This window comes from Nerophis lumbriciformis, linkage group LG11 (genome assembly GCF_033978685.3).
Source record: "Nerophis lumbriciformis linkage group LG11, RoL_Nlum_v2.1, whole genome shotgun sequence".
Taxonomy (NCBI): domain Eukaryota; kingdom Metazoa; phylum Chordata; class Actinopteri; order Syngnathiformes; family Syngnathidae; genus Nerophis; species Nerophis lumbriciformis.
In genome coordinates, this window is record NC_084558.2 from 29,047,485 (window position 1) to 29,062,299 (window position 14,815).

At 39.5% G+C, this 14,815-nt stretch overlaps 1 protein-coding gene across 3 annotated transcripts in view; it reads right to left on the reverse strand.

Annotated features, from left to right (window-relative positions):
- The window catches only part of jarid2b (jumonji and AT-rich interaction domain containing 2b), a 225,897-nt gene extending 214,134 nt beyond the window's left edge, over positions 1 to 11,763 (reverse strand). For 2 of the 3 annotated variants that reach the window (XM_061966900.2, XM_061966898.2), the window contains exon 1: positions 10,992 to 11,763. In XM_061966900.2, the coding sequence (XP_061822884.1) occupies positions 10,992 to 11,036 (45 nt within the window). In that variant the 5' untranslated portion in view covers positions 11,037 to 11,763. Of the gene's footprint in view, positions 1 to 9,865; positions 10,932 to 10,991 lie in introns of those variants that run through there. The other variant, XM_061966899.2, reaches the window with a different exon arrangement.
- Between the last annotated feature and the right edge of the window lie 3,052 nt (positions 11,764 to 14,815).

Consider the following 14,815-nt stretch of genomic DNA (forward strand, 5'->3'; position numbering starts at 1 on the left):
GATGGCCATAAGACGTAACTGCACTTTTTGTCCATTTAGATAAAACTAGTGTTCATGTATGTGATCTAGTCCTATACATAGGGCTGCACGATTGTGGCCAAAATAATAAAGATTATTTTCATCAATATTGAAATCATGATTACTGATTGTTAGGTAAAGTAGTGTTGGGGTGAGGTGTGAACGTAATACCATCATGCAATTTGTAATGTCTAATAAAAAGGCTAGAGATAAAGGTTATCCATATATCTAAAGACAAATATTTGGGATTTTTTTGTTCATTAATAATATCAACGTGTCAGCTTTTTCCTCATTACATGATGCCTTTATCTCTATTTTTACATTTTGATAGAGAGGGGTATTTTTTTAAAGTTATGTACAGGCTGTATCGGGACAGATCCATTAGGAGTTTGAGCAGAAATATGTTTAGGAATTTACTATACACAATAAAACATTTGAAAAATACTATATCTCATAAATGTTTTTTAAAGTAATACCTTTGTGACATAAAAAAAAAAAACAAGTACTGTAAAAAAATTTTTTTTTTTTTAAATACCTTGGCGTTTACTTTTTGATATCAATATAAAACTCAAAGCAGTTTGGCTAATGAAGATTAAGTCTAATAAACAATCTCTGTTCTTCTCTAACAACACCTCCTAGTGGTTCAGTGCAACAGTTTGGCCAACGAAGATAAACAGCAGTGACACCTTTCACATCTAATTCACAATTTTCACAGCCTGCGCTCATTTCGATGAGATGACAAAACACTAAAGCTAGTAATTATGTTATTTGAACACTGATACAGTTTGCAGTTTAAAAAAAAGGACGAGTGAGCATCCCAGAAAACAAATTAAAGACTTTATAAACAAGTTGTCGACACATCGACTGGTGCATGTTTCCTCACGTCATTAACTCTCAGTCAAAGCTGATGGATGCTGTCTTGAGAAAATAAAAGCAAAATCAAAATAGTTTTCTCCTTCACTGTATACTTTGTGTGGGACAGATGCGTCTGTCTCCAATATTGTCCACACCTGTTTCCATCTAAAAACATCAGTGCGCTCTTAAACGCACGCCGAGAATCCATGGAAATGAAGCGAGGGAAAATTAAGTTAACCCAAGCGCTTGGCTCAGTTTATTCCGAGGGGAAATCTCCGGAGCAAAGTCTGTGTAGTTTGTTCTGCCATGATTTTCAAGCCAAACAACGCTTGAGCTCATGCGCCAGCGCTGCTGTGAATTTGTTTCCAGGAAGTAAGCAGTGTTGCCTAAAACACATTAATAAATTAAAATTTTTTGGTTATTAAAAATGTCAACTGTATTACTAACCGTCGGGAATTTTACCGCAATTTATCATAATACTGTCTACCGTTACATTCCTGAAATAAACATTTAAAAAATCTTTAGTACCGGCATATATCTGCCGCTTATAACCAAATAATATATGTAAAATATTTTTCTACCAGAATTTGGTGGGTGCAGCTTAAATACCTGTGCGCTCAATAGCCCAGAAAATACAGTACATAAAAAATGTGCAACTGCCAAAAGGGAGAGGACTTAAAGGGGTGCCTTGAGGAACACCTCGGTTATGTAAATCATAAGTTTGGATACCAGTGTTTTATATTTTCTAGCAAGGTTAAAAATGTCAAGGATCTGCCAATATATTTACAGTGGTCCAAGTTCCTCTTTACAACAGGAGCACCTCTGTGTTTTTAAGAATCTGCTGCAAAAATGTTTGTCTCCCAAGTTTTGAACTGAACTCAGGGGCTGGATTTGGTCCCTGGGCCACCAGTTAAGTAGCCCAGATGTAAACAGATGAGACTACTGTCCATAAATCGTTTGTTTGAGTAACTCTTCCATCGATGAACGGTGAAAATATGCCAAAACAAACACTGTGCTGCAGCCTGTGCTATCGTGTTTCCTACAAACCACCACATGGTGAAGCTGCTATTAAACCCAGGAAGTGGAAATGACTTGAATTTTAAGGGCTTTGAGCCGAATCACCGCCAAATTGGATTGACAACTTTAGGGGACTGACAAGCGTGTGTGTAAGACTGATCAAAAAACATGGCAGACAAAAACATCTTACTCACTCAGCAACTGACTGACCATAGGTCATAAGAATTTTGATTCCAAAACTTTCAATAAAACAAATTGAAAATAGCGTGGCGCATAAACTACATGCCCTTGCTTGCAAAACCAAACTAGAGACCAAAATGAAATGTTGATTACGGTTAGATAAGCTGTGCTACATGAACACGCGCGCGCGCACACACACTGAGCCTTTAGGGGCCTGACCAGCTGTCTAACTCCCCCATCTCCATCCACACCCACAGGAGCGTATATAAAATCACGTAACAGATTCAAGTAGTGCTCAAAGGCGGTGCTGGTGTTGTACATGACGCATATGCAGACCTATGACGGACAAACACCGCTATAACAAACCAAGTCACGCCTTCAAACTGGTTTACAGTTAAAAGGCATGCAGGCGTGCACCTAGAGACCTTTGCCTGTGCATGTGAGCCAGCCAGTGCCAGCCAATAAAACAAAAAAGATAATTTGTTTAAATAAAAAAAATAAAAAAAGGTTGCAAGCAGCTGATAAGGAGAGAAGGTCACGTAACAAGAGTGTGATTGTAATTTGGTTTGTATGTGACACAATGCTGCATACAACATAACTAGTAATAAACAGGGACTGTAATGACACTGGGAAGGCATTTACGGGCAATAGAAATGATACTTTAAGGAGGAAGTGGGGATTAGTGTTGCAATGTGTGATGGTTAAACATCATTTTCCATATTATGACCAAACAAAACACAGTCTTGGCTATCAGTGAAAATGCAAGAATAAAATAATGTTTTCACAACTTACTTACTAAAAGTCTAATTTGTAATATTTTGACTTTTCATCACGTCAATATGACAGAAAGCACAAAGTATGGTCTGGACTGTCATTTGTTGATGTAAAAATAAAAGAAGGGATCCAGTTGTCGTCTTGACAAGCTGTTTTATTTACGACATTACAGCTACTCCAAGTGCTAACTGCTAGCCTCAAACACATACACAGAACGTCGTAACATAAAAACACTTCACAACCCGTACATAATCACAACTAGGGATGTCACGGTATGAACATTTCTTATCACGGTTATTGTGACCAATATTATCACGGTTATCATCATTATCGCGGTAATTTTAAATGTGCTCAAAATTTTGTAAAACTATTTATATTGTAATACTTTAACCAAGTTTTATTAAAAAAAAAAAAAAAACACATTCAAAATGTATGTATGTACCTCAAATAGAAAGTTGAATGTACATATGAAAGCAACACAAGCATTATAAACAAAGTAATATGGCAGAAACAAAACAATACTATAAAAAAATACAAATAAATGTGAACATTTCGAAAGATGGCACCTTATGGACAAAAGACGTAACTGCACTGTTTGTCCATATAGATAAAAATAGTGTTCATGTATGAGGTCTAGTCTTACACATAAGACTGCATGATTATGGGCAAAAAAATAATTAAGATTGTTTTTATCAATATTGAAATTACGATTATTAATCAGGATTATTTATTATGTTTGGCAAAACAGTGTTGGGCTGTGAATGCAACACCATCATGTAATTTGTAATATCTAATAAAAATGCAATAGATAAATGTTATCTATCTAGTGAAAAACACATATTTGTGTTTTTGTTCATTAACGGTGTCAGCTTTTTTTTATTACAAGATGCCTTTATCTCTATTTTTACATTTTCATAGAGAGGGGTATTTTTTAAGTTTTGTAAATACAAATGTGTGTACATGTACATGCTGTATCGGTACAGATCCATTGAGACTTTGAGCAGAAATCTGTAGTGTAGGTATTAATTATACACCATAAAACATTACCAAAATGCTATGTCACTTGAATGGTGATCAAAGTAATTACTTTGTGCAATGAAAAAAACACAAGTAATGTAAAAAAAAACATGGTGTTTACTTTTTGATATCAATATAAAACACAAAGCAGTTTGGCTAATGAAGATGAAGTCAAATAAACAATCTTTGTTCTTCTCCAACAACCATGTATTTCAGTGCAACCATTTGGCCGACAAAAATAAAGAGGAGTGATACCTCACATTAAACACACAATCTTTGTGCCTCACAGACAACTCAGCCTGCGTTCAATTCGATATGATGACAAAACATTTTAGTATTGATGTTATTGGAACACTAACAAGGTTAGCAGTTAAATTAAAGGACGAGGGAGCATCCCAGTAAACAAACTAAAGACTTTATAAACAAGTTGTAGCAATGTTCCCAACACATCGCCTGCTGCATGCCAACTCTCAGTCCGAGCAGCTGACGGACGGATGCTCATTGCACGTTCAAAATGAAATTGCAACATCAAATATGTTTCTCCTCCAACAGCATTGTGCTCTTAATCGCACACCGGAACTCCACGGAAGTAGAGTCGATTGAAATGAAACGAAGCGATCGGCTCCATTTACTCGGAGGGAACATTTTCAAAAGCAAAGTCTGTGTAGTCGCCGCCATGTTTACTTGAGACTGCGCAGATATACTGGATAAGTAAAGTATACCACACCGTTGGGTAATTTTATGGCACCAGTGTGGTTTTTCCCTATCAAAGAGGAGGTTGTCAAGAGTAAAAATACAGCCGACTGGAAGTGTGCTGCATGTCCTTGTGTCACACTTTGACTAAATATACATACATGGAAAAAAATGTTGCAGGAGAAATGTTCCAGTGTCAAACTCAAGCAATGCATATGGAAAAGTCGGTAACTCTCCGCCCAGCGCCTTTCACCAGCTCCACGTGGAACATAAACATAGCGAGGGCCAGTCAAATAAACAAGCAATAAAGCACAGTTCCACTTTTGGTTTGCAGCGGTAGCCATGACAACGAAGGAGGGGGGCTGCAAAGTAAGTGAGCCCAGCACACGTGAGTCAGGAGGTGGGGGGGCAGTATAATGAAAGGGGGATTTGCATTGAAACATAAGGTTAAATGAAGCACGCCGAGGCTCGGGCACGGTGGAAAACAACCCGGTGACCCTCTCGGCATGGTCCGACATGGGGCCCACATTTCATTTGGACGGCCCCAATAACCGGGGGGGGGGGGGGGGGGGGGGGGGGAGTAAAAGGAGGGTGGGCTGAGGCTTAGCACTGCCGTGCTCTCTCTCTATTTTGGTATCCTCTTTTTGTACACGCTCATCGCAGTGGATGTCCAACTTGGCCCTCATCAGTTCTGTGCCTGATGAAATAAACACTGACAGCCTCTTTACATTTGCAAAGGCCCCTGCAGCAGCTGTGCTTGTCTCACACACACACACACACACACACACACACAGACACACACACACACACACACACAAAGTCTGAGTGTGAGGCCTGGCTCCAGCTGCGGTCTACAGGCAGAAAGGAGAGGCCTCGGCACAAAACGGCCCGCAACTCCGCTGCGATGCTCGCTCTCACTATCTTTCTTCACGATGTGTGTGTCATGTTTGGTTAACTACAACAACACTGGCTCACATTAACACTCGCCTACTCTACCGTCAGACCCGAGGAGCTAGTGCAAGGACAATTTCGGCAACTAAATCGCATTTTTGACAGATTTAAAGCACTCAAAAATTCACACAATTTTGCAAGCATTTGTATGTGAGATCAGTTGTGCATTTTAGGGGGTGCTCCCCCTGGATAGTTAGACAATTTCAGTTCCACCTCTGATTTACACAGTAACTGGCATGTAGTCAGGTTGTCAGCCATTTTGGATCACAAATGGAGATTTGTGGCATTTCCAGTGCTCGTACTTGAATGAACTCCTCACCTGATGAGCACCAAAATGTAATCTTGTATATACTACATGGATGGGCGATGATAAATTGTCAAAACTGAGTTTTCCTTGCAAAGTGCGGGTAGAGAGCTTGGCTACAAATGAGTCTTTCCGTCATAAAAACATGGCAAGCCCCTGCTGCCCGGAGGTTTAAGAAGTATTAGCACCATTCCCCGGTGTGCAGGATTTATACGACGATGGTGTCTCCTCAAATACTCAAATTTTGACAATCGACCAAAACTTTTGCACCGCCACACAAGATTCATTTGTGTTTTCCAATCTTCGAAGACTATGTGCGGATTGATACCAAAACACCGATGCTTAACACACTGGTACTGATTCTTACATTACATGTTTGGGGTGATGTGGAATAAATCACATGAAATTATCCAGTTTCAGTAATGCTGTGTTTTTTGGAATGAGTAAACAGCAATATCAAGCTCAGTTTTATTTAGTAATGTAGTTATAAGGAATCACTATCGAGTGCATAAAATGTGGAAACGGTTAACTATTTTGTTGGTGAGAGCAATTGCTTTATTGCGTTACTTTGCTTTTTTTGGTGATGCCACCACAGAAGGGAAGAAGTGATGGCAAAGGAGGGCAAGTCTATTGATGACCGCATGACAAGAAACTAAATTATTTGCATTGTAATGTAGTGTAGCAATTAGGGCTGCATGATTAATTGGCATTGAGGTTTAGATTAGTGCGATAAATAACCGCAAGAGGCTGAGGTTTTTTTTCTCTGCCGTCACCAGCATTTGAGAGACAGTCATGCTCGCCAATCAGAATTGTCGAGCCTCACATTTGTCTCTTGCTTCAAACAGGGAGAAAGATGTCTCACTCTGTGCTTCGCTCTTAGCACCTGAGCATGTTCATTTAACCGTAGAATTAACTGAACGCAGTGATCCCTCTTTTAAGTAATTCACAATTTTTGTCTTGGTGGGCGGAGCGTGACACCGCCAGCTTTACACACACACACACACACACACACACACACACACACACACACACACACACACACACAGAGAGCACGTACAAACGGACTCCATACTCGTGACTCGCCAGTGAGAAGTGTCGCCAAGTAACAAAAATCAGGAGGGAAAAAATATGATTACATAGCCAAATGTACCCTTGTGGGAATATTTCAACTTCAAATTGGATGGCAATACACGCCCATCAACACGGACGAACAAGCGAGAATGCCGTGATCACGGGATGGCAACAAAAAAAGACAATGTCCGACCTCGTTTTTACAACTGGGAAACAATGCACTTTAAGATGTTCAATATTTAAAAAAATATTTTTGCTTACCGAAATGAGTGCATTTTATTTTTTTGTTTATTAATTTAGGACTAAAAACAACTTTTTTACAGTACAATTACAGTACAATGATAAACACTTCTATTGTAATGAGAAATAAGAGTTTATATCCTTTTAAATGGTTATTTGCATTATTATATATATTATTACATTATAAACACTGTACAGTTAATATTTGTTATTTCTTCACTTTAAGATCATGATGGAGACAAAAGCCCAGAGTCTGTCTACGTAAAGCCTAATATTTTTTAAAGTAAATTATTGCATATTGTTCTAAAATATGTTGCTTGGCAGTCTAAAAGGAACATGTCTTCATTCAATAGTTATTTTTGCTGCTTTAAGCAACTATATGTATAAAATATAAAAATCACAACTGCAATTTTGGCTGGAAAAATTGCAATAAGTTTTTTCCCCCAAAACTGTGCAGCCCTAGTAGCATTCAAGTCGTATATGTATCTGTCTTGGCTGCTCAGTACAACAATGAAGAAACCACCTGTTTTTTACGTAATCTGATCCCTCCCACGGTACTGTCCTAAAGACAGACGTAAACCAGCCCCTTGATTGGTCATTGTGTAGGTGCTTATTTGTCCAGGCTGCTCAGTACAATATGGCCAAGTCTTTGACAATGATAAAAAGACACAAAGTGTGCTGCATTGTCTTTGTGCAGATCCACTTGCATCTTCCCTTGCCTTTTCACCTTGTCTTGTCAGCACAACCTTAGTTAAAGCGGTAGCTCAAATAGGTTCATTATGTCTTCTTATTGAATATAGGTTCAGTTTTCGTAATATGCAGGTAGGTATAATAAAAGGTAAGGTTAAAAAAAGTGTAACTCAAACTTGTCTGAATACAAGAAACTGAACAGAGTTTTTGTATCGTTTGCGCATATTTTATAAATGTAACCATTTAACCCTGGAACAGATTAGCTCAATTTACATTTACTTTGCTTTTATAAAAGATCTCATTCAGCATTAATCCATCATTTCATTGCCAATAAACCCAAATATCATCCACAGCTTGTAAAATGTTTATTGGGGGCCCCGAATGCAGGGGGGTTGGGGGGGTAGACTCATGTTTCAGGGGAAATGGTTAAGCCAAGCATGTATAATTGTCTTACGCTAATTAAGGGAGGGCACTGGGGGTGGGGGGAGGATGGAGTGGGATCAGCAGGCCCAAGTAGTCCCATATCTCAATCCTAAAAGGAAGGAGGTAAGGGGGCAGGGAGTCCCCTCCTGGTAGGATAAGCAACATTTCTGAGCCGTGTTTGTTGCAGGCCAGACTTGGGGGATCAACTGCAAGCAGCTGCTGAAAAATGCAAGACAGATGTAAAAACATGGCCACATCTACCCGGTCCTGATGCTACCACTTTAGCTCTAATGATCCCATTGGATAAATGCAAATGTGTGTGTGTGTGTGTGTGGGGGGGGGGGGGGTTGCGACCACAACTTGTCAACGGTCACACAGTCTTTAAAACACAAGCGGCGTTTTAAAAACCGGGATAATGGTAACAGTCATGTAAGTGGAGAGTGCTGCTCGTCACAAACAAATCACTGTTGGCTCATATGATGACAAAAGGACACCTAAATTATTTTCAATCACTCAGAAAAACTGCATTTAATTGCCACTAAAATTGATAAACTGTACTGGTTTGGGTTTATATCGGCACAACATGAAGCAGATTGTTGTTTAACATACATACGTGCACTCAAACGCACAACAACTTTAAATAGGCTGACAAAACAAGACGTGAAAAGTGAGTGACTTTAATGCTTAATATGTAGTATAAAATCGATCTACATGTTTCACCTGTTTCTTCAATAAAACATGCTGTGCATTACAGTTTAAATGTGTCACAATAAATGTAATCCCCTGACAAGACAAGGTAAGCAATAATGAATGTCTTTAGTTATAATCCACAATAAACATGCTCTGTAGTACTGTAATACAGTGTGATATTGTTACCATAACTTTAAATGCACTGGCAAGACAAGGTAAGCGATAATTAATCTCCTTTTTTTTTATAATCAGCAATAAAACATGCTGTGTAATACTGTTACCACAAGTTTGAATGCACTGGCAAGACAGGGCAAGAGATAATTAATCGGTTTTTTTTTTATAATCAGCAATAAAACACGATATGTAACCCAATGAGCGCTAGCGGCAGCACATGCACTTAAACGCACCACCAGCCATAACTTTAAATGGCCTTGCAAGACACAAACTGGGCAACTTTGATGCTTGATCTTGCAGTATATAAAGATGTACGTGTTGTTTTTCGTTCCAATCAGTAAAGAAACACGCCGTGTTGTTACAATGAGTGACTCATCACACGTGTTGCAAGCAATTAAACACACGGTGTAACGCATTGTTGCAATAAGGAAGTGAACCCAAACGCACCACCAGCAATAATTGATATTGGTCTGACAATAGGAGATATAAAAAAGCGACACACTTGACGCATAATCAGTGTATCTTTGTGCTGTTTTGGTTCTAATTCACGATTTAAAAAACACGCAATGATACAACAAACAAGTCGAGTGTGAGCAGAAGCACATGCACTCAAACGCACCACCAGCCGTAACTTTAAATGGCCTTGCAAGACACAAACTGCAAACTGGCCAACTTTGATGCTTTATCTACAGTATATAAAGATGTACGTGTTGTTTTTCGTTCCAATCAGTAAAGAAACACGCCGTGTTGTTACAATGGGTGACTCACCACACGTGTTGTAAAGCAATTAAACACACAGTGTAACGCATTGTTACAATAAGGAAGTGAACCCAAACGCACCACCAGCCATAACTTATATTGGTCTGACAAGACGAGACATAAAAAAGCGACACGCTTGACGCATAATCCGTATAGCTTTGTACTGTTTTGGTTCTAATTCGCGATTAAAAAACACGCCATGACACAACAAACAAGTCGTGTGTTAGCATAAGCACATGCACTCAAACGCACCACCAGCCGTAACTTTAAATGGACGTGGGGGGAAGAGGCGACTGATGCTTTAAAGAATGGAGTTGTTTTCTTCCCTCGCAATAAAGAGTCAACAAACCCAACTCTTCACATTTCACAATATTCCTTCAAAATGTAACCGAGTGACGTTACATCACGGTCGCCGGCGTTACATGCTAACAGAAAATGGTCGTCTCCTACGTGGGGGCCCCCTCCCCCTGCAATGCGACTACACGTACACGACTTAATTGTTTCAATTAACAAGACGCTTCCCCTTCTTTGTAAATGGCAAACATTGAACGCTAAAAGCTGCCATTTTGCGTGTTTTGACGGCAAGTGGACGCTCGCATGCTAACCGCTATTCCGTATTGCAACGAGCTAGCTAGCAAACAGAGGTCACCATAGCAGTACATCATTTAATTACGACGAAAAGTAGCATAAGTGTGGAATTTAAGTCTTTAGAATATGCCCACGTAGTGTCGTGGGGTGAAAATGGCACGGAAAATGCCGATTTACGTGGACCCCTCTTTCCTCGATACACACAAACACACACTTTAAATTGAAGAGCCACGGCGGTCCCGATGAAAAACCATCGATAACAAAGATAACACCGTAAAACAGCGTGTATTTAAAAAAAAAAAAACATTTATATGTTTCGCTCCATTCTCGACCTCAACATGGTGAGATAAAGCGTTCGGCGTGGAGCGACGAGCCGAAAAAGAGCTGAGCCATGGCCGACGACCTCAAAAAAGGGAATATCGGCGTGTTTCAGTTGTGCACAAAATGGAGAAAAGCAGTGTTTAAAAAGTGTTTTTTCTAATGCACCATGCAGCGAGCAACACCCGTGATTAAAGTTTATGCTTTAAAAAAATAAAGTTGTACTTACGTATTTCTTCTGAATGATATTCCTTTTAGGTCTTTGCTTGCTCATTTTCCCGAATTTCCCCCGAGAAAATGTTTGGCTAAAGAGAGAATGGCCACATGAATGTCTTTCTTTGCGGAACACACAGCAAATGTCGATTTAAATCCCCGGCTCGCTGCAAAGGGAAGGGGGGGAAATCTTCTTTTTTAAAAGCACAATCCTCCTTTGACGGTAAACAAAAAAAGGAGAGTGTTCAAGGGTGCACGGCCGATCCCGAACTCGCAGGAGGGGGCAACATAGCCAAAACAATCACACAACAACAATAAGTTCCCTTCGGCTTCTGCAGGCTCGGTCCCGGTTCTTTAACCATCGTCAAGGGGGTGATGCTCGCCGAAGTTACATGCTCGCAAACAATAAATAAGATGAATAAGGAATTGAAAGTAAAAAGGTCCTCCTTTTTCTGGCGTTGTCCCCCCCTCGACTACTTCTCTCGCCGGAGTCTGCTGCCGTCGTCGAGTGAAGCTCTCCGGCGTCACTGCTGAGCTGCCGAGTCCGAGCAGCTCCTTTCTTCCTCGGCGTGAGCCTATCACGTCTCTCCGTGTACAGCGGTAACTTTAAAATCCCCTCTGAGACAGCCCCCGCACGGCAAAACAGCCCTAAAACACCACGCGATGTTGCCCTTAATCCAGCCGCGGATACATTTTTAAAAACATATTTTGCGAAACATTTCACTTTAATTGAGCTATAACTAATTTTCCTTAGAAATGGAGCAAATACTTGTGTTGCATTCGAGAAAGCTGGGAAATCAGACACGTCGGAAAGCTATTAAGACTGACAAAAAGCCGAACTTCTTTTTTTTTACATTTTACAAATTAACTGTCCAAGGATACAGCTTTACACGAATCAAAATGAGGACATTTTGGTTAAATTATGAATGTATAAATTACATTTGTCTTAATTAAAGAGCTTGCGAACATTAAATGCACGTTACCTTCTCAATTTACCAGCCTAATTGCTTCTCTTAAAGGGGCTGTCTGCAACTTGATAAAAGCAAAAAATATAACAAAAAATGCATTGGCAAGCTCATGTTACAATTAGTGGTTTAACAGAACACATTTGTTTTACAAATGTCTATACCAGGGGTTTTCTTCACCTTATCTTGGGGCCCAGCTTTTCCACAGCAGAGGGGCTCAGGGCCTGGGGCCCTATCAAATATTAACAATGAATTAGTTATCTTACTCTTGATTTTGATCATATTAAACAAATATATCTAACCTGCTTACAGTTTAACAGGATAAACTTTGTCAAATAATATGAACCCTTATGTTGTCAGTCTGATTACAAAATAAATACTAACCAAATATATTTGGTTAAAAAGGGACTCGTAAAAACTGATTAAAAATAATTTTACATACAATTATGCAGTGCTAAAATAAATAAATAAACAAAATTAACAACAGTTTCTTAAATAAACAGTCAGTAAATTTAAGGTGTCAATAAAATTAGAGTTTAATCACTTTAGTCATATTTTTTGCACTTAAGAAACTTCTCTATGACTTTAGCGCCAGACTTCTTCTGTTTGATTGATATTATTATTACTGCCACAAGTGGGGAAAAAAGTGTATTACAACTGAGTACTGCTGCGGCTCATGTGGACCATAGCTGAGAAACAGATATTTTTTGATGGCCCTCTCGGGGGAGCTCGCAACCCAACAATTGGCCCCGGCCCTATGGTTAAGAAACACTGATCTATATCAGTGATTCTCAAACTGTGGGATTGGCTTGTAGGCTCCATCTACACCAAATAATCACTTGATTAAAGTACACAACTTATATTCAAACAAAGTGTTACTGTTCAAACTGTGTTAAAGTGTCAGTGGCCAAAAATATTAAATATAATTGCAAAATAAACCTCTGCTTTGTTTTTAATTAATACTTAGGCCTACTACGCTACTGTATTTTAATGTTTGTCATTATAGTGGTACTTGAAGAGTGTTTTCTGAGGTGGTACTTGGTGAAACATATTTGAGAATCACTGGCCTATGTTTTTCACAATTACTAAGTTTATGTAATTAAAAAAATTTACCGGCTCAAATAAAATTATTAGAGTTTACGACAGTCACTCGACCTGTCTCGTTCACACGTACACCCAGGGAGCGTGTGCACAAATACAAAAATGGTCCAAGAGAAGCAACAAACAACTTGCAGTCATGTTGTTGTTATGATAGAATATATATTTAATGACGGCTAGCGCTACCTATCCTAATCGCTATTATTAGGTAACAACACCTAAAGCTAATGAGTGTGCACGTGTTACGTACGTAGTGTACGTCATTACGTTCTACAAGCAGTAAGAGGACGGGATGTACTGTGTAAAATACATTGTATACCGCCCTCTAGGTATCTGTGTAAATGTTGTAAACAGCCCTTTTAAAGGGGAACATTATCACCAGACCTATGTAAGCGTCAATATATACCTTGATGTTGCAGAAAAAAGACCATATATTTTTTCAACCGATTTCCGAACTCTAAATGGGTGAATTTTGGCGAATTAAACGCCTTTCTATTATTCGCTCTCGGAGCGATGACGTCACAATGTGACGTCACACCGGGAAGCAATCCGCCATTTTCTCAAACACATTACAAACACGGAGTCAAATCAGCTCTGTTATTTTCCGTTTTTTCGACTGTTTTCTGTACCTTGGAGACATCATGCCTCGTCGGTGTGTTGTCGGACAACACGAACAGGGCGGATTCAAGTTGCACCAGTGGCCCAAAGATGCAAAAATGGCAAGAAATTGGACGTTTGTTCCGCACACTTTACCGACGAAAGCTATGCTACGACAGAGATGGCAAGAATGTGTGGATATCCTGCGACACTCAAAGCAGATGCATTTCCAATGATAAAGTCAAAGAATCAAATCAAATCAAATCAACTTTATTTATAAAGAAATCTGCCGCCAGACCCCCATTGAATCTGCCGGAGTGGCCTGCTGACATCAACTCCAAAACTGGACTGATCAGCTTTCAGGAAAAGAGAGCGGATGAGGGTATGTCTACAGAATATATTAATTGATGAAAACTGGGCTGTCTACACTCTCAAAGTGCATGTTGTTGCCAAATGTATTTCATATGCTGTAAACCTAGTTCATAGTTGTTAGTTTCCTTTAATGCCAAACAAACACATACCAATCGTTGGTTAGAAGGCGATCGCCGAATTCGTCCTCGCTTTCTCCCGTGTCGCTGGCTGTCGTGTCGTTTTCGTCGGTTTCGCTTGCATACGGTTCAAACCGATATGGCTCAATAGGTTCAGTTTCTTCTTCAATTTCGTTTTCGCTACATGCCTCCACACTACAACTATCCGTTTCAATACATGCGTAATCTGTTGAATCGCTTAAGCCGCTGAAATCCGAGTCTGAATCCGAGCTAATGTCGCTATAGCTTGCTGTTCTATCCGCCATGTTTGTTTGTATTGGCATCACTATGTGACGTCACAGGAAAATGGACGGGTGTATATAACGATGGTTAAAATCAGGCACTTTGAAGGTTTTTTTGGGGATATTGCGTGATGGGTAAAATTTTGAAAAAAACTTCGAAATATAAAATAAGCCACTGGGAACTGATTTTGAATGGTTTTAACCCTTCTGAAATTGTGATAATATTCCCCTTCAAACGATGGTTTGGTGTGGCTGACACGGGGTTTAGGCTAAATAATTGTTTGTTTAAGGAGTTATCCGGCTTAGTGTAGACAGGGGTTAAGTGGCTCGCAAGGCAGGTAAAAATCAGGGCTGTGATTACTTCCACACAAGTGAAAACACTAATCACAAAGTAAATGCCGGAGCGCACGC